This window comes from Akebia trifoliata, chromosome 4 (assembly GCF_017979445.1).
Source record: "Akebia trifoliata isolate Shusen 1 chromosome 4, ASM1797944v1, whole genome shotgun sequence".
In the NCBI taxonomy this organism is placed as follows: Eukaryota; Viridiplantae; Streptophyta; class Magnoliopsida; order Ranunculales; family Lardizabalaceae; genus Akebia; species Akebia trifoliata.
The window spans coordinates 40,653,831-40,674,796 of NC_141378.1; the positions used below are offsets into that span (position 1 = coordinate 40,653,831).

At 41.7% G+C, this 20,966-nt stretch overlaps 2 protein-coding genes across 2 annotated transcripts; one reads left to right on the forward strand and one right to left on the reverse strand.

Moving 5' to 3' along the window:
* Nucleotides 1–4,372: 4,372 nt before the first annotated feature.
* On the reverse strand, nt 4,373–7,216 carry LOC147404977 (disease resistance protein RPM1-like). The gene has a single exon (XM_086437946.1). It carries the CDS (start codon nt 7,214–7,216, stop codon nt 4,373–4,375), a length of 2,844 nt encoding a protein of 947 aa, XP_086294072.1.
* Nucleotides 7,217–11,648: 4,432 nt separating this feature from the next.
* Nucleotides 11,649–12,947, forward strand: LOC147404978 (uncharacterized). Its single transcript, XM_086437948.1, has one exon. The coding sequence runs from the start codon at nt 11,649–11,651 to the stop codon at nt 12,945–12,947; it is 1,299 nt and encodes a 432-aa protein (XP_086294074.1).
* Nucleotides 12,948–20,966: the final 8,019 nt, after the last annotated feature.

The window sequence follows — 20,966 nt, forward strand, 5'->3', positions numbered from 1 at the left end:
GGTGGATGTGAATATTAAGATCCAATAAATTCCAGTCCAACCCTCATTGGATTTGTCCTGGGTCTAATTCGATCTAGACCTAATCAATTGACATCCCTACCAACTATGGCTGCCAACGGATTGGATAAGATCTAAAATCCAATGATTTAAGTCATGGATCAAAGATTTGGGAACAGATAAGGATTTTATCTTTTAAGAATCTGATTCGATAACATTTTAAATCGGTATGGATCAATCATATATAAATTTATGAAATATCTTCATATATTGTATGACAAGTTTAATTTTATCAGGTTCAGATTTGTCTGATCAGAGCTGGATATTTTGATAAAACTTGATCCGACAATGATCCAAAATAATTCTTTGCAGAACAGTTGATAGCCCTAGCTAAAACGAACACTTAAAACAAGTCAGATTAGTCAAAAGATTGATAGGTGATGATCATCGACCAATCAAAATAGACAGATATGCGTTAATCATATTTGACCGTTATGATTGAGTTGTACAAGGCCTTAAGGAAAAAATGCTAATAATATTGGAATTATTAGTGTGGTAGTAAATAAAATTACAGTAAATCTTAATTAAAAATTAAAAATTAAAAAAAAAAATTATATTTTTCAAACCATAATTATAATAATAGACCAGATTCTTGTTACTTGGGAAATTTAATTTATACTCGAGAATCCGATTATTGTTCATGGTCAGATTTTAGAATCCAATGCTTCATTTGGATTTTGAAGTTACTCTCAATGGAATCAGAAAGCAGTGAAAAATCATAAATAAGACAGAACTTGTTTCTTACAAATTTGAAATTCGTTTAATGTGCTTTTGAACTTAGATATATAATATGTCATTTTTCAAATTTAGAAATAAGGTGAAGAAAATGAGATTTGTGACTCTCAATTCTAAAATCAGTCATCAGAAATAGCTAAAAGATATGTGAGAGATCAATTTCGATAATTTGATTTTGAAAATTTGAAAAAGAGAATATGGATTCAAAAGCAAATAATCCAAATCAAATGTCCACAAAGTTTAAAGTATTTCATTACAATAATTTAATGGCAAAGAATATTTCCCTTTCAAGATATAGAAAATAATAGGCGGTTAATCCGCCGTTACCCATGTGTAGACATTGTTGGCGACCAACTCTAATCCATTGAATTGGCTGAAAGGTCCCATTCATTCCTTAGGTAATAAGATGGGGATAAGATAGAAAACAAGATTGGGTGTGGATTACTAAATCAAGAATTAGATTGTGTGTCTTCCTTGATATAATACTCATTCAAACAATTTCAATTGTAATTTACAATTATGTTTAGGTTCGTATAAAATCTTAAAGCCAAAAAGTAGAAATCAGGCAAAAAAAAACAAAAAAACAAAAAAAACAAGCAAACAGGAGTGAGCATGTATTGGCATTCAAACTTTTACTTACTCTCAATCATCCACTTTTTTTTTTCGTAATTGGAGTGTGATAAGTAAAAGTTGGGGTGCCAATAGAAGCTCTGTATTTATAATAGGATAAATAACACATTCATCCCATATGGCTTGGCATAATTCTATGTTGACCCTCTTAACATTTTGATGATTGCAATTACCTCCCTTATAGTTGTGTAACTGGCTCACTTACCTACTTTCTGTCCACTTGCCATCAAACGAAACTGCACATATTTATGAAGATCCCATAGAGAGATTCCATCAGACTCTCACTCTCTCATTTAGGATTTTGTGAAGAATAATGATTTTTTTGACCCTCCTTTGACACATGCTTCATATGTCCCCTGACATGGCATATGTTAGAACCATAAATTTTTTTCTTAGGATACACAACTGCACATATTGATGAGCATGTACTATTATGTATCTTGAGGGAAAAATTTATGATTCTAGCACATGCCACATCATGAGACATATGAGGACGTGTGTTAGAGGGGTATCAAAAAATCATGACTCTTTTGTGAAAGATTAATTTTGGAGTGACTGGGGCACATTAGGGACATTTTAATGAGGTCACTTTAGCATGACTCTTTGTGAAATCTCTCTTTTTTCTCATTATGATAATGAATATTATTCCAACATTTCATCTAATTAAAACGTGTCGTCCTAAATAGTATTAAAACTATGATAAAAATTAAACTTATAGTCGGACCTAGGTTCAATAACAATCGTCGTTAAAAATAATCATAATAATAATGTATCATTTTAATGTGAATGTTGAGATGCCTTGTATATTTATATCGATTAATGTATAATTAGGAAAATATTTTACAGAATGATTTTTTTTAAGGGGTGGAGGTGGGTTCTTACCAAAACCTATCATCTTCAACCTCCCAAAAAACGCAATCTTATTCTTGAGATTTGAATGTAGAACAACATAAAATTTATGGTGAATGATTAAAATGTAGTCATATTTGATGATTAAATTATCAAATGTGAGATCAATCCATAAGTAAAAAACCAATCAAACTCCAATATGTAGAGAGTGGTAACATATGGAGCCAATTATATACATACACACACATTATCAGTTTGTAAAGCATAAGGTTCTGGATTACACACACGTATACAATAATAATAATAAAGCTATCATATAGGCATTGATGCCAAAAGTTAGCATACCTTAGTGAATGGAGAAAATATAATGGAGCTTCAAAGATAATTTCTACTAACTTTAGAAATTTAATAGAAAAAACGAATATGTAACACCAACACCCTGTAGTTAAAGAGGAAAAAATAGAAAGAAAACATTTGAGATCACAATTATATGTCATATTTAAACAAAATTCAACAACAATTTAAAGCACTAACCTGATAGTTTAATGTTCGATCATATTTGTAGATAGTTTAATGTCCCTTTTTCTTCTCGTCACCTCTACAAGGTTATGATATATCCTCAGAATCATCTTCATGACCTTGTTCCAACGAAATATTTACCACAAAAATTAATTAAGGGCACAAATAAAATTACTCTATCTTTTTTAGTTTACAATAGGTGGTATTTATAATTCATGAAAAAAATGAATTAAGGTTGTTTTACCGAAACATGCCATGAAAAAAAAAAAGAAAAAAGAAGAAGAGTAGACTATTCATTTTAATTCCGAAAATGGTAAATTACCATTTTTGAAATTAAAACATTTTAGTGAGAGTGGGGAAAATTTTACTGTTCTAGAAAACAGAACATCTCACTTTAATGAAAATGTTTTAATTCAGAAAATAATTTTTTGAAATAAAATGAAGAGAGATTTACCTGGCAGACCTACTTGTTGCATTTTTATCAAGTTTCATACCAAGCAAACCTTGGAGTGAGGGATGCACCCCTAACTCATCAATTTGTGTCATTCAAAAACATGAAAGATCAAACTTTAAGAAATTTGAGAAAAAAAATAATTTCCACTGTTTAAATTTAGTTCTAAATTTGAGAGTTGGGTAGCCATTCATTTTCAACATCTTTGATCAAACTCAAACAGATTGTTTTTTTAAATCTGAGTTTTTTCTATTAAATCGAGAAGGATGTGATGTTAGATTTCCAATTTGATAATCCATGTGGGCCAAACAATACTTAGTAAGATTTGAAATCTTACTAAGACAGTCATGGTAGCGTAATTCATAAAGTAATTGATAGAGTAAGGGAGTTTTGCAAAATGAATGGTCTACTGTTTTGGGGATTTTTTCCCATGAATTAAACTATTAAAGCATAGAAATTAATATTTATATAGGCAATGGCACTTGTAAAAGAAAATAAAAAAAGGAAGGCTTTAGATACATTAATAAATAATTAAGGTAATTAAATATTACAAATTGAGAAACTTACCAACCAATGCTTCACGTTTCCAGTTATCAGTAGCTGTAACAGTAGGAATGTGTTGGATCATCCAATGGTCCACTCCTTCTCCTTCACCTTCTACTACTATTTCTCCATCACGATCATTTTTGAAATTAAAACATTTTCGTGAAAGTGGGGAAAATTTTACTATTTTTGAAAACAGAACATCTCACTTTAATTAAAATGTTTTAATTTTGAAAATATTTTTTTGAAATATAATGAAGAGAGATTTACTTGGCAGATCTAACTATTGCATTTTTATTAGAAAAACTCTCTCGAGTCCTGACATCTCCAAGTGAACCTCTCTTTATGTAGGTAGTTACCCACTAAATCTCTCTTAAATGAATGGGAATTTTTTCCCTATGAATTAAACTATTAAAGCATAGAAATTAGGCAATGGCACGTGTAAAAGAAAATAAAAAGAAAAGCTTTAGATATATTAATAAATAATTAAGGTAATTAAATATTACAAATTGAGAAACTTACCAACAAATTTTGGATTTCTATTGATGTTTTTCTTGAGAGATCAATGCTTCACGTTACCAATATTGATCAATAAACTGTAACAGTAGGAATGTGTTGGATCATCCAATGGTCCACTCCTTCTCCTTCGCCTTCTACTACTATTTCTCCTTCACGATGATGATGGTGGTCGCGGCGCAACCTCTTGATGAAGTCTTCCGGCATGAATCCTATTACGAGTTTATGAAGGGATTTGAGATGTTGAAAGCCATGGGGAAGCTTCTTCAACTTTGGGCAACATATTATAACAAGTTCTTGTAAGGATGGCATCATCCCCTCCTCTATCTCACTCAATTCCTCCAGCTCAAACAAACCCCATATCCGTAATAATTTCAGTTTTGGAAAACTTAATTGCCGTCCCTCATTGCCGCTGCTGCTGTTGCTAGTGCCACCCCAACCAATCTGCCTTCCCACGCAACTTCCCCAATTTAGAGAAACTACCTCCAAATTGGGCAATTGTGCCAAGGTGCTAAGCGGGTCTTCCATTAAATTGTTATCCCATAATTCAATTCTCTTTAGGCATTTCAGAGAGCGTGTCCACTGCGGTAAGTGCCCTTCCTTCATAACCCCATTTAATTCCAATTTTTCAAGATGGAGATGGAAGGGAGGTGCTGACGACATGTTGTTTTCCAAATCAAGGATGTCTTCTTCGTTTCTAGATGAATGTATTGCCAAAGAGCGAAGGTGTTGCATCTTCTCAAGGGCATCACAAAGCCTTAGGCAACGTTCTTCTTTGACTTTAATGAGCTTTAATTTCCGGAGCTGGGTTAAGTAACAAAGTTGACTTACTAAACTTTCATCAAGAACCACCGAGCCTAGTGTCTGCAAGTTACTTGAGTTGCTTCCCCTTCCCCTTCCCAATGTAGACAATCTCACATGAACAAATTTATACATAAAATTAAAGAGAACATGCCTTAGTTGTGAATGGATTAGAAAACTTTCCACACTTGTAGCACGAGCATCTAAAGTTTGCAAGTTCTGTAGCTCATATAATGAATCCGGAAGTTCATTCACCTCTGTTCCCCTCACACTTAAATAACGCAAGTGAATCAAGTGAACCACATTACTTGGCAAATGTTTAATCCTTGTTCCTGATAAATCTAACACCCGCAACCATTTGATGGTCATGAATATCGTTTCAAGCATACTCGATGGAAAAAACTTGTCAACACAAAATGTTAGAAAGGAGCGGGTTTTTGCACTAAACGTGTTTGATGGAATGCTATCTGAACTATTCTGAATTGCTACTACGCGACGTTGCCCCCCAACAATTCTGGTATCGCTTTGCTTTGTGAAAATCTCAGCAAAGTTTTCCTTCTTAATTACGTGAATGGCAATGTCACGCATGAGGTCGTGCATTCTAAAAGCTCTTCGACTGCCCATTAAATGATCATAAACTACAGCTTGTAACATGTTCCTATCAATAAGCTGAACGAGGTACCCATGTGCAACCTCTTCAAGTGTTTTCCGAGGATGAACTTCTATAAAACCTTCGGCCACCCACAAACGGATCAATCTTGACTTCAGGACTTGATAATCTTCCGGAAACATTCCACAATATAAAAAGCAATATTTTAGATAAGAAGGTAAATAATTATAGCCCATTAACAACACTCGACTAACTCTTTCAAGATCTTGATTATTACTCAGTTCCCAATCGAGATTTTCAAGTACGTCATTCCATTCTGATACATTACAGTCTTTTTTTGACATGAGACCACCAATGACAACAACTGCAAGAGGCAAACCACTGCACCTTTTAACCAATTTCTCTCCAATTTCTTTCAAGTGCTCCGGACAACCCCTCAAAAGATTGCCACTCTTAAATGCCTTTCTACAAAAGAGACTCCAAGCTAACTCATGGGGTAATCGCTCAACTCGGTGAATGTAGTAAGTCTCTCCTATAGGAGAAGCTACATCCGATATGCGGGTCGTGAAGATAACCCTACCACCACTTTGAAGCGGTAATGCATATTTAACAGCTTCCCAAGCATTAACATCCCACATATCATCAAGGACAAGGACATACCTCTTCCATCGCAAAAAATTGTACATGGTTTCGCGCAACTCGTCCCGTGTCATCGTCTCCACCTCGCTAGGAGTTGGCTCATTCATACTTTTATGAAATTGTCGGACCATTCGTTTCAGCAAGTCCATTACTTGGAAATCTTGGGACACAGATACCCAAGCATTACATTCAAATTTCCCTCCGGATATGCTCTTGTAGACTTTCTTGACGAGTGTCGTCTTTCCGGATCCACCCATGCCGACAACTGAAACTATTGATCGTCGATGCGCCTCTTCTTCTTTTAGCAGCCACTCTCGTAACTTATTCACATCTTGATCGATCCCGATGATATCATCTTCTTCGACGAAAGGATTAGACACGCCGTGATCTCCTCCCCTTGTTTCTTCATCGTCTGGGCCAGTTCCTTCTTGTGGAAGGTCGTATCGCATCCTTCTCGTAAAGATGTCATCGACCTCTTTCTTGATGATTTCTATTTGAGAATGAAATTGATGACGAATTCCCATCTGCTTGAAGAAAGTAAGCACATAATGAATGCAGAACTCAATATTTAGACAACCGCCAGCCAGTTCTCCTGACTCGATGAGAGAACTTTCCATCATAGATTGGAACTCCTCGACAACATCTTCAATTTTGTAGGCTTCATCTCTCACTTGTGCCACCCACTGATTCACCAACTCATTTCTTACTCTTTTCTTCTCTACTTCCCTTAGTACTACCTTCATCGTAGAAAGTTCATCACAGATGAACTTGATGTTGTTGTTGATTCCTTGTTGGATTTGCCATTCTTCAATTGCCAAGTCTTTTAATTTGGTGATAGCAGAAGTCACTAAAGCTTTTGCTGCCATTTTCAAATTCTCTTGGTATGTAGATTCAAACTGAAGAAGAAACCAAACTCTGTTGATTCTTTGCAAGCAATATGTGATTTGCACTCTGCCTCTTAATTCTTGGCTTAGATCAAAGAAAATTTCTACTCTCTTAATTCTTTTTATATATAATCATACTTAATTCAGGATGACTGAAACCACTAATCAAACAAATTTTTGGTCGGTACAATTTTATTACTTTGTGGGACCAACATGTGCATGCATCACATGGCACATTTTTCTTCATTCAAGGTCAAGAGGTGGCCATTTAATAAAAAACTATTGAATCGAATAGAATAATACTAGTGGCTCATTGTTTCAATTTTAAAGCTATTGTTTTAAAACAAAAACTTGATTGGACTCAGATGTCCATTGAATCGAATCAACTGTATGAATTATGAGCTGACTCAGGTGAGTCAATAAGAATTCATTCAGGCCCTGTTTGGTACCCAAGTATAAATAGACTCTGTTTACTATATTTCTCTATGTATACTACCACCATTTCAAATATTATTTAAATAAAATATGTAATGTAATTTCACAAATTTTATCGGATTAAGGCCCTAATGGATTAGGAAATGGTTGATCCAAAACTGTTCTACCAAGATTCAAACAACACTTTGTTCTTTAATGCAGCTGAAACTACTCTCTTAATTCTTGGCTCAGATCTAAGAAAATTTCAATTCTTAATTCTTTTTACATATAATCATACTTAAATCAGGACAACTAAAACCACCGATTAAACAATTTTTTATTTTTGGGTACAATTTTATTAGTTAGTGGGTTTAACGTGTGCATCACATGGCACGTTTTCCTTCATTCACGGACCCATTCTCGTCAAATCCAACAGGAGCACAAAGTAATTGTTTGTGCTGGCAGGAAGGACCACAACTAATAATCTCCCACTACATGCAAGACTAGTGGTGAATAAAATAAATTTTAGACATCGGGTTCATAACCTACTAATTGAAGGTATGGGCTGGCATCTAGGGCTACAACAAAAAATAAGGATTATAACCTTACATTTTAACTTAACAAAATACTTTTCCTTTTAAGTTATTTTAAAATTCGAATGAGTTTCGAATACGAATTCGGATATCGCGATATCCGATTCGATAATATCCGCTCCGATATAGTATATGTATTATGTATTTATGTTTTACAACAAAACTTTAATATATGTTATATATGTTATTGTGTATTCGTGTTATATAACAAAATTTTATTTTTTAAACTTTATCTTCTCTCAACCACTTTAATGGCTAAAACGAAGAACCAGTCGACGGTGGGTTTCGATCGAACTCCCGTAACCATCGTTTTCTCCGGTCGGTGAGCGTCAGATATATATTATCTCTCTCTCTCTCTCTGAAGTTCGAATCAGTCAGAGTGATTTTTCGGAGGAAATGTGTGGGTTTCGAATGTCGACTGTACGAACTCCGATACGTATTCTCCGGTCGACGAGCATGCAGGTATATATTCTCTCTCGCTCTCTCTCTCTCTCTCTCTGATCCGAACCAGTCGGAGGAAATCTGTGGGTTTCGAGTCTTTCGACTGTGCGAACTCCAACTGTTCGATCTGTAGGATTTTTTTATCAGATATCCGATATATGTTTCGGATTCAAATTCGAATGTTCATTCATGGACCCATTCTCGTCAAATCCAACGGGAGCACAAAGTAATTGTATGTACTATCTAAGAATCTCCCACTACATGGAAGACTAGTGGTGAATAAAATAAATTTTAGACATTGGGATCATAACCTACTAATTGAAGGTATGGGCTGGCAGGTAGGGCCACAACTAAAAATAAGGATCATGACCTTACATCTTAACTTAACAAAATACTCTTCCTTTTAAGTTATTTTAAAAGGATTAAGATACATAGACTCAAAAAACATAAGTCGTGTTGGAATGACCTCAATGGGGGACATCTTGACGTGGTGACACATGCATATCTGTAGATGCGTTTTATGTGTATCTCGAAAAAAAAATGCATCTATGGACATGCACAGACCATCACGTCAAGATGTCTCCCATGTGTCCCCCACTGAGGTCACTCCAGCATTAATCAAAAAATAATTCACAATAAACAAGCAATCCTAATCATTAAAATAAAAATTCATCTACAGACATGCACTCGCCACCACATCAAGATGTCCCCTGTGTGTCATGATTTTTAAACTCGGTATCGCGGCTCGTCTCATTCAGCTCCAATATCGAGTCGTCTCGGACGAGTTTTCCGATACGTTTGAGACGTCTCGTGAGATAACTAAAAAAATTAAATGTGAGATGTAAAACTCGGTCAAAAAAATGACTTTGTGAGTTGGTATTGTTCAGCTCTGATACCGAGTTAACTCGGGCGATACGTCTCGGTCTCGGACGAGTTTAAAAACCATGCTGTGTGTCCCCTCACTGAGGTCACTCCAGCATTAATCAAAAAATAATTCATAATAAACAAGCAATCTTGATCGTTAAAACAAAAATTCAATCAGACAAAACACGTATCTTAAGGACACATCACTTATTATCCCTTAGATAAATCATGGCAATTGGATTTCATATTTATAAGGTTGGAATTGCGTCTTCATTTATAAGTTTCTTTTCACGAGTCTACGGAATCCAATCCTTGTTAAAATTGAGAGCAGAGAGAGAAAGAGAAAGTTTCTTTCTTGTATGGATTAAACACTTTTCCACTTTGTCTTGCTCCCATTCCGTTCAACTCACTCTTTTTTTTTTCTCATTACCGACAACTAAAAGGTGGCATGTGCAAACACACATGTATAAAAAGTGTCCATTTGTCATTTAAAGTATTAATTAAGGGATGGTTTTCAAGATTACATAATAAAATAGATATTTTGTAATTTTGAATGCTAACATGATTTCAAGGTAATGAGATTGTAATTTTCTTTATTTTTGGCCCAAATGAGTTTGATTATATTAAATTTAAGGGAAAATTACATAAGGGACCCTCATGGAAGGGCATCTTTCTAAATAGTCCCTGTGGGGGACATTCTTAAATATGGACACGTGGCATGATATTAAGCTCAGAAGTATAAATCCGAGACTCGGATGGCCTGATATGTAGGCCTAGTTGATTAGATTCTTCGGGAGCGCGGACGTCAAGCTCGGACCTGAATCACCAATTGTATAGGAGGCGCGAAATAACGACAGTGTAGGTCGGAGAGACGGTCCTGACAGATGTGCCATTGATTGACAGTGCTAACAACCCACATCATGTCAGACCAGCCCTAGTCAACCCAGAAGTGGCAAAGCAGTTACAACAACTCCTGCAGCTGACATGTCAGGGAATGAGCTAACTGCCCTTAGTCATTTCAAAGGGTGGCACAGAAAACGATCAAGTGGCATGCCTATAAAAAGAAGATAACTATGGGTAAAAGGGGTTCGAATTCTTCTTCTCTAAAAAACTACACTGATCAATTTGTCTAACTTGATCATCGGAGTGGGCTAATTTGCAGGTCCACCCGAGCTAGGAGAGAGGAAAAGTGTAGAACAGATTCGTGCATCTATGATTTGGCGCCATCTGTGGGAAACTTACAAGGAGAGAAACGACCAAAATGGGAAGAGTTAGAGGCGAGACACGCGGAGAGCCATCGAATCCCCTACTAGCTGATCCACCTCCAAACGCGCAAGACCCAATGATCGCAATGTACAATTTGCTCACGGAGATGAGGGAGGAAATGCGCAAGGGGTTGGAGAAACAGAACGATGAGATAACAAACATAAGGAGGGAAAATGAAGAGCTCAGGCAAAGGCTAGGCGAGCGCGCAGAAACTGAAGAAGGCCCAGGTGCAGAGCGGAGTAGTGATCATGTTGTTCGAACGGCACGGACAGAGGTAGACTGGACCGAAAACTCAGCAGTAGTCAAAACGCAGCAAGGAAGCTCTGAAGTAAAAGAAACAATGACGAGGAAGGAAGTGGAGGAAATGCTCAAGAGGAGGGACAAAGAACTAGCACACGGCAGGGATCCCGCGCAAAAAGTACGGAACGCAATCCGAGAACTCAAGGGGACGCCGTTCTCGCCAAGGATAATGAATTCGGAGCCTCCAAGAACGTTCCATATGCCAAAGTTCGAAACTTATGACGGGACGAGAGACCCCATGGATCATATTCTGCATTATAGAAGCCAGATGGTGCTGCACCAGAGCGATGATTCGTTACTTTACAAACTGTTTCCCTCGACTCTGAGGCACGGGGCCATGACATGGTTCCAGACGTTACCAGCGGGGTCAGTTATGAACTTTTTTCGAGCTAGAGGAAATGTTCGTTGGGCAGTTTGTACATCTACGAAGAAAGAAGGTCGGAGTTAACACTCTGTTTAACCTTCGACAGGAGGCCGGGGAGAGTATCCGGTCATTCGTAACTCGTTTTTGAATGAAGGTACTGGATGTAGAAGGCATGGATGAGGCAACCGCATGCGCAGCGTATATCGCTGCAGTCATCCCGGAAACACGATTGCATGAGTCATTGATCAAGTCCGACCCAACTCGTTTGGAAGATTTGTATGCAAAGGTGGAAAAATACATCCTTGTGGAGGAATCCGTGAAGGGCAGAAGACGAAGCACTCAGATAGTGGCCAATAGCGAGGGAGGGAACGAAGCACCAAAGGCGCCAATCTTTCTTGGGGGTGAGGGGAGCAAGAAAAGGCGGAGAGAATCGAATGAGCAATCAAGGTGGAAGAGTGGCCGGATCTATGCACCTCTCAATGAAAAGTTATCTGTGATACTGAGACACATCAAGAGCGAACCCGATTTCATCCAGCCGCCCCGGGGGTACAGGGGGAAACCCAGGAAACCGTTCTACGAGTACCATGAAGCCGAAGATCACCCCACTGAGGATTGTTATAGGTTACGCCATATCATCCGGGATATGGTCGAAGCAGGAAAGCTCAAAAGGTATGTCTCGTTGGCAAGAGACACAAGAACGAAAACCCCCGAGGGAAACGAACGGAAGCCCGGACCAAAGTGGTCGCTAGAAGGGAGGCGCCGAGGCCCCGAAGAGCGCAGGGTAGTTCATACCATCACAGGGGTGTTGGGCGCCGAGGTGCCATCCAGGAAGAAGGTTCGGGAGAGAGTAAAAAGGATCCGGCATATGGTTGGTGTCAACCATGTAGCATCGGAGGTACGAGCAGCAAAAAAATTAAACAACGGAACGGATCCCAGGGCAATCGTTTTTACGGAAGATGACCTGAGGGGAACGACAATGCCCCATCAGGATGCACTCGTGATAGCACTCCCAGTTGGGAACGTCGAGCTTTGGAGGATATTGGTGGACCCTGGAAGCGCGGTAGATATTTTTTTCTTAAACGCACCAAAAAGGATGGGGATTTCAGACAGTGCGGAACCGACCCCGACTGTAGTGTATGGGTTCAATGGCGTTCCGAGCAATTCAGTGGGAGAAATCACGCTCCCGATCACAGCGGGATCGAAGGTGGTAATGACGAGATTTGTGGTAATAGAGGCGGATTCAGCTTATAACGCGATCCTCGGGCGGAGGTGGATACACGAAATGAGGGCAGTCCCTTCAACTTATCACCAAGTTATTCGATTCCCAAGTAAGGAAGGAGTGATGGAAATCAGGGGTAGTCAGGAGATGGTGCAGCGATGTTTTCACCTGACCTTGAAGCAAGGACGGGGCACCGAGGCCAATCCCCAGAAGAAGAGGAAGGAGCCACCTATCGAAAGAGAGACCTCGTAACAATTACAGAAAGTGTCACGGCAGGAGCAGATGGTAGCGGTTGAAGAAGTTGAGGCCGTAGACCTCGGAGATAGCGGAGGTCAGCAGGTTGGCATTGGCACCACAATGTCGAAGGATGAAAGAGCGGCACTAGTCCAGCTTCTGAGGGCAAACAAGGACGTGTTCGCATGGTCGATGGAGGATATGCCCAGAATTTACCCCTTGATAGCGTGCCATAGATTGAACATTGATGAAGACTTCCGACCTGTTCGACAGAAGCCTAGGAGGCTGTCTCCCCAACTGAGGCAGGGGGTAAATGAGGAAATTGAAAAGTTACTAAATGCCAGATTCATCAGGGAAGTAGCTTATCCGGAATGGGTAGCCAATATAGTGGCGGTGCCAAAGAAGGACGGAAGAGTAAGGGTGTGCATCTACTTTACAAACCTTAACAAGGCATGTCCAAAGGATAGCTTCCCGCTGCCAAGGATCGATAGGTTGGTCGACGCTACAGCCGGGCATGAGAGAATGTCATTCATGGATGGTTACTCGGGGTATAATCAAATCCCCCTAGCAATGGAGGACCAGGAACAAACGTCATTCATCACTGAGCAGGGCTTGTTCTATTTTAAGGTCATGCTGTTTGGCCTGAGGAACGCGGGGGCTACCTACCAGAGGCTCGTGACAAGAATGTTCGAAGGGTTGATCGGAAAGACTGTAGAGGTGTACATCGACGATTTGGTAGTAAAAAGCAAGAAAGCGGAGAACCATTTGGCAGATCTCAAGCAAACTTTCGACCGGCTGAGGAGTTTTCGCATGAAGCTGAATCCGAAGAAGTGCATGTTCGCAGTCTCTTCAGGAAAATTCCTCGGGCACCTTATCACCAAGAAAGGCATTGAGGCCAACCCAAATCAAATCAGGGCGTTGCTGGAAATGCCGAGCCCCAGTAACCAAAAGCAGGTGCAGAAACTAGCAGGGAGGATAGCTGCGCTGAACCGGTTCATTTCCAGAGTATCTGACAGATGCCGACCGCTCTTCAAGTTGTTGCAAAAAGAAAAGAACTTCGCCTAGAGTGTGAAATGCGAGGCAGCGTTTAACGACCTGAAGAAGTACTTAGGGCAGCCGCCGATCCTTAGCTCGTCGGAAGAAGGAGAGGAGTTAGGAATTTACTTGGCAACAAGCTCATTCTCAGTGAGCTCGGTATTATTCAAAGTTGACTTTGGGCGGGAGTACCCTATCTACTACATCAGCAAAACGTTAGGTCTATCAGAGGCAAGGTACACAAAGACGGAGAAAGAAGGATTGTCGCTCGTCTACTCAGCACATAAGCTCAGACCCTATTTCCTCGCATCGTATCCGAGTGGTGACTGACAGCCCGTTGAAAGAAATGATGCATAGGACGGAAAAGTCCCGGCGGATGGCTAGATGGGCTGTAATTCTCGGGGAATATGACTTACAGTTCGAATCACGAACGGCATTAAAAGGACAGGTAATGGTAAACTTCCTCGTTGATTTCCCGGTCGAGGATCTGAACTGGGAAGAATTGGAGAAAGAGGACGAAGGGACAGAAGAAGTGGAGCTGTGGGGGGAGCAAGCGGGCTGGAGGATGTTCGTCGATGGTTCGTCAAATTACTCAGGCTCGGGGGTTGGAATAGTACTTGTGACGCCGAGCAATGACAGACTAGAAAAGATAATCAAACTCGGGTTTGGGGCGTCAAATAATGAAGCTGAGTACAAAGCAGTTATCCATGGGCTGAGAATGGCAAGCGAATTAAACATCGGCCGGGTAAAGTTATGTACCGATTCCCAACTTATAGCAAACCAGTGCAATGGGAAATTCGAAGCAAAATATGAACGCATGTCCAAATATCTGGTCTCAGTAAAGCGAGAAATTGAGAAATTCAACCAAGTGGAGATATGCCAAATACCAAGGGATGAAAACAGGCACGCGGATTCGCTGGCCTACATCGCCTCAATGCTAGGGGAAACGGAAAAACGGACTCTACCGGTGGAATACTTGCCTAAAGCAAGCATAGATCACTGTGAAAGGGAATGCGCACAGGTAGGACAAACCTCGGGATGGATAGACGAGTACGCGCGGTATCTACAGACAAGAGTGTTGCCCCAGGACAAGGTTGAAGCCAGGAAGATGCTACGTAAGGTCGGTAAATACACACTCGTCGAAGGCGAACTCTATAGGATGTCGTTCGGAGGACCACTTCTCAAATGCCTTACTAAGGAAGAATTCGAGCTCATAATGGCGGAAATCCATGAGGAAATCTGCGGTAATCATTCGGGAGGAAGGTCGCTCGCTAATAAGGTGATCAACCAAGGCTACTTTTGGCCCAGGATGCAGGAAGATTGTAAGAAGTACGTAAGGACCTGCGATCAGTGCCAAAAACATACCCCCATGCATTTGCAGCCAGCCAGCGAGCTCCACCCTATGAAGTCACCCTGGCCATTCTCAATATGGGGAATGGACATTGTTGGCCCTCTACCTCGGGGAAAGGGAGGTAAGCTATTCATCCTAATCGCCACAGATTATTTCACTAAATGGGTCGAAGTTGTTTCTCTCACTCGGATTCGGGAAGAAGAAGTTATCAAATTCACTTGGGAACACATCATAACTTGGTTCGGGATCCCTTATGCGCTGATATCCGACAATGGAACACAATTTAAAGGTAACCGTGTGCAATCATACTTTAAGGAGTACGGGATCCGATCACTTCAGTCGTCACCGAGGTATCCACAAGGTAATGGGCAGGCGGAAGCATCCAACAAAACGATCCTCGGGAACTTAAAGAAGAAGTTGGCGAAACATAAAGGGAGATGGGTGGACGAGCTACACAGTGTACTATGGGCCTACCGGACTACACCAAGAAGGGCAACAGGTTTCACTCCATTCGCGCTAGCCTACGGGACGGAAGCCGTCATCCCAACCGAAATACAGGTTCCTACTGCGAGAACGCAAGTGGCAGAGACAGAACTGAATGATGAAATGGTGGCTCGAAATTTGGATTGGTTGGATGAGACGCGAGAAAGGATCATAGAGAGATTGGCACGGTACCAGCAAGTGTTGAAGAGGTCTTAGGATCGGAAGGTACGTCATAAGGAGTTCAAAGCCGACGATATGGTGCTACGAAAGGTATTTTTCAACACCAAGGAAGTCAGTAGTGGGAAGCTCGGATATAACTGGGAATGACCCTACATCGTGAGTAAAGTTGGGGAATCAGGCGCATATTACTTGGAGACATCGACAGGGGATGTAATTCAATCACCATGGAATGTATTCAACTTGAAGAAATATTATCAATAAAGTCATTTTTACGCCTATACCAGCTGTCTAAAGGAAAAGCCTCGGCCCCTTAACAGGAGCCGAGCCCAACTGAGAAGTTGGTTCAAAGACTAAAGCCTTGGTCCCTCCACGGGGACCAAACCCAACTGAGGAGTTGGATTAAGGGAAAGCCTCGGCCCCTTAACTGGAGTCGAGCCCAACTGAGGAGTTGGTTGAAGGAAAAGCCTTAGCCCCTTCACGGGAGCCAAGCCCAACTGAGGAGTTGGTCTAAGGGCAAAGCATCGGCCCCTTAACAGGAGCCAAGCCCGACTGAGGAGTTGGTTTGGAGCTAAAAGCATTGGCCCCTTCACGGGAACCAAGCCCAACTGAGGAGTTGGTCTAAGGGCAAAGCCTCGGCCCCTTAACAGGAGTCGAGCCCAACTAAGGAGTTGGTTCGGAGCTAAAAGCCTTGGCCCCTTCACGGGAGCCGAGCCCAACTGAGGAGTTGGTCTAAGGACAAAGCCTCGGCCCCTTAACAAGAGCCGAGCCCAACTGAGGAGTTGTCCGGAGCCAAAAGCCTTGGCTCTCCCATGGGAGCCAAGCCCAACTGAGGAGTTGGTCTAGGGCAAAACCTCGGCCCCTCAACAGGAGCCGAGCCTAAGTGACGAGCGTAAAAAGTTGGTCAAAACATAAACAGAACTTCAACAGCAGATCCCAATATGAAAATAAAAAGAAGAAGAAAGATCAGATGATGCCAAAGTTGCAAAAAGTGATTCTATTAATGTGAAAGAGGATTACATTACAGAAAATTGTATCACAACAAAAAAAAAGAGAAATTATGCATCCGCTTCAATCGCAACTACGACATCATTGGGGGCTTGGTCGTCAACTGGTGCAGCTAGAGCTTCGAGACTCGGCTCGGGAGCAGCGGTTGGTACAGCTTCAGGAATCACCTCCGGCCTCTTTGCAGCAGCTTCGGCTTTCCGTAGCTTCGCCTTTAGCTTATTGTAAGCTGCCTCCCAGGCTTCCTCTAAAGAGTCCAGCTGGGTCTGGAGGGAGTTAAGCTGGTCTTGGAGTGCTCTCTCCTGCTCCACCTCCTTCGCCCTCACCAGCTCTTCCAAAGAAGATATCTTCCCCTCCGCCAGAGCTAGCTTATCTTTATTCTGCTCCAGCTCAGATAGTGCGTTATCCAAGCTTGATTGGAGTTTTTGGGAATTGGCCGCAGTCGCATCCCTTTCAGCCTGGAGCTGAAGAAGGCGACCTTCCGCGGCCTGAAGGCTGTCCACGGAAGCATCGCGGGATTCTACGAGCTTGGCCACAGCGTGTTGCGCCTAGTAAGGAAGAAGAAAAGCGTTAGACGGAGGGAAAAACAGAAAATAAGTACCAAATCAAGAGAAATGAAAGATAAAGGGCTTACCACTGCCAAGGCTCGGAATGCATCGTTCGAAAATTTTGCCGAATCACCGGCAAAACTTCGGCGGACTTTCTCCACGTCCCGTGGGAGCGCGGACGCATCGAAGATCGCCCTGGCTACGGCCGGGTCAGACAAGGCAGAGTCCATGTCCGACACCGGCCTACCCCTAACCGTGGGTTGAACCACCCAGGGGGAAGGATGCGCATCCCCCCTCTGCACCGATCCAGCCGAGGATGCCTGGGATGGCTCGGCTGGATAGCAGGTCCCCTCGAGAGTTGGAGGAAGGGGCAGCTAGAGCACCGGGGCCGGAAAACGGGGCCCCATCCTTATCCTCTTGAGAAGAGGTTGGTGGTCTTCCTCTTCTTCCTCCTCAGGAGCGGCACGCCCCACCCCGGGAGTCACAGTTGTTAGGGTGGGGGGAATCTCAGCAACCTCCTCCTCGGAGTCGGAGCCAAGAGCTGGTGGGGGGCGCTTGGATTGCAGGGCCATGTCTGTTGGGCGGATTGACGGAGGAAGAAAGGTCGTGGCTTGATTGTATAAGTCGAGGTTGGAGAAAAGGTGGGTGATCACCACAGAATCCCCTGGAAACTTGTCCTTGGTCGGACCTGCATAAGTCGGATGGTACGAAGTCAGTCTCCAGACAAGGGAATAGAAAAGAACAAGAAGAGAAACACTTGGTAGCACTCACCGTGGGTGTTGAAGGAGGAGTAGGCCAGGGAGGGAAGCTCGTCACCTGAGGCATTCTCCCACTGACCGGACAACTGTATCGGGAACAAAAACCACTCCTTGTCCGAGTCGGGTAACTCGACCAAGGAAGGCTTCCTTCTCCTCTTCGATTGATAGAAGAAGCCCGGCCTGTTCGGGCACTTCTTCAGAAGAAATTGGGCCCTGATGTCCCAGAGCCCTAGCTGGAGGCCGTCCTCCAGCCTGCTGTTCATATGCTCAAAGGCGCTAATAAGTCGGAAGAAATTTTCGCTCATTTGGCCAGGAGCTCTCCGATAAAAATTCAGAACCTTCCGAGTCAGCCTACTTAAAGGGACTCTGAGGCCTGCTCTAAATTGCCCCCAATGTACCACTGTGGTACTTGGAGGGCTTTCCCTGAAAAGCGTGGCCTCATCCACATAGGACAGGCCCACACTGGCAAGGACACCGAATGTGCCCCTAACCACCTCTAATGGAGGGCAGGCAGGGGAATGAGATTTCCCCTTGGCCATGTGGGAGGAATAACAGAGGAATGAGAGGAGAAGCTAGAGGAGAGGGGTGGCCTTGACTCTGTTACCTTTTTCTTCGCCTTCTTCTTCGAAAAGAACTAGAAACTGGTCACTAGGAAGCTGATGACCAGATGGCACTGCAAAGGCGCGGCGAAGGCGTAGCAAAGGCACAGCGGACGCACGAGCGGAGTAAATAGGGCAGAGTAACGGCAAGGAGTGTGAAAGTGAAAGTAAAAATGGGAAATGAATAGGGTATTTATAGACCAGAGAGGCCTCGAGATCTGCAAATGAAATCAACGGTTAAGATCTCTCAAGCGAACGATGATGGAATATTAATTGCTGAGAAATCCGATATGACCGTTCGAAATTCGCACGCGAATCAAGCTATTCTCAGAACGCCACGTGTACTCTGTACATAATTGCGCCGTATAACTCAGCATACATTGCACATCTCACGAGAGTAGCTCTACTGACCGCCGCCCTCGAAGAACGAAAAGGCTAGACGACGATTCGCCATAAAGAAATCATTAATCCTAGCTGAGAGCCAATGAGAGGCTGCCACGCGTCAACTTCCCAATTTCTTATTAATATTCTCGAGCACCCGAGCAATCCGCCCGAGTCCTCGAGAGGGGGTATTGTGGGGGACATTCTTAAATATGGACACGTGGCATGATATTAAGCTCAGAAGTATAAATCCGAGACTCGGATGGCCTGATATGTAGGCCTAGTTGATTAGATTCTTCGGGAGCGCGAACGTCAAGCTCGGACCTGAATCACCAATTGTATAGGAGGCGCGAAATAACGACAGTGTAGGTCGGAGAGACGGTCCTGACAGATGTGCCATTGATTGACAATGCTAACAACCCACATCATGTCAGACCAGCCCTAGTCAACCCAGAAGTGGCAGAGCAGTTACAACAACTCCTGCAGCTGACATGTCAAGGAGTGAGCTAACTGCCCTTAGTCATTTCAAAGGGTGGCACAGAAAACGATCAAGTGGCATGCCTATAAAAAGAAGATAACTATGGGTAAAAGGGGTTTGAATTCTTCTTCTCTAAAAAATTACACTGATCAATTTGTCTAACTTGATCGTCGGAGTGGGCTGATTTGCAGGTCCGCCCGAGCTAGGAAAGAGGAAAAGTGTAAAGCAAATTCGTGCATCTACAGTCCCTAAGTTTTTAGTGGTAGCTTAACATGACATTTGGTAAACTTTTTCTTTCGAAATGGTCCTTGGACCTCATCTCCCACATTTCAGACGATTGAATGTTCTAACCATTCGAACTCATCATTTTCATTCAAAAATTAGACTTTTGACATCTCAATTGAGTTTCGGAGACTCCTTTCCGTCAGAAAGGATTTAAGAAAGAAGAAGAAGCCATTTTCAATGGTTTTTTTTTTAAATACTTTTTTTCTTAGTTTTTGGATGAAAATCTACCAAGAATGGTTCTTATGGGTTGAAATCATTTAAACAAGTCGTTATCTCAAGTTTTTAGTCGATCTTTCCATGTATTTTAGTCAGGAAAACTCAAAAATTGAAAATGGGTGGATTTTACCAATGTTGAGTTCTCCACTTTTTATTTAATAAGTCGTGAACTCGACAGTAATTAAAAAGTATCGAGTTCGATAGTAAATAAAAAGTGGTGAACTTGACAGTAAATAGTGGTGAGTTCGTCAGTAAATTTTTTGAACTTGACACTAAATAAAAAAGCATCGAGTTCGATAGTAAAATTTTTGAATTCGACAGTACGAGGGACCATTTAGAAAGAAAAAGGTTACTAAGACAATGTTTATTTGCGCTATTTTTCAGTGCTTATTGCTGAAAAAAATTAAATTTAGCACTTTTTATCAAAATAGCGCGTTTGTTTACTCTATATTTTCAGCGCTTATTGCTGAAAATAAGTGAAAAAAATTCAGCACTATTTTAATGCTGAAAAAAAGTGCGGAAGTGGTAAGCACTTCGTTTTTTTCGACACGGACAAGTATGCCCTTCGATTTTTTGAGCATGGACAAGTATGCCCTTATTCTTAAAATGACATTACCTCTTATATCCCATGGATAAGTATATAAACACCCCACAAATTAATAAACCCACACCATGACTAAATTATTTTGTCTTATATGGGTTAAAATTTTGGAATGAGTTG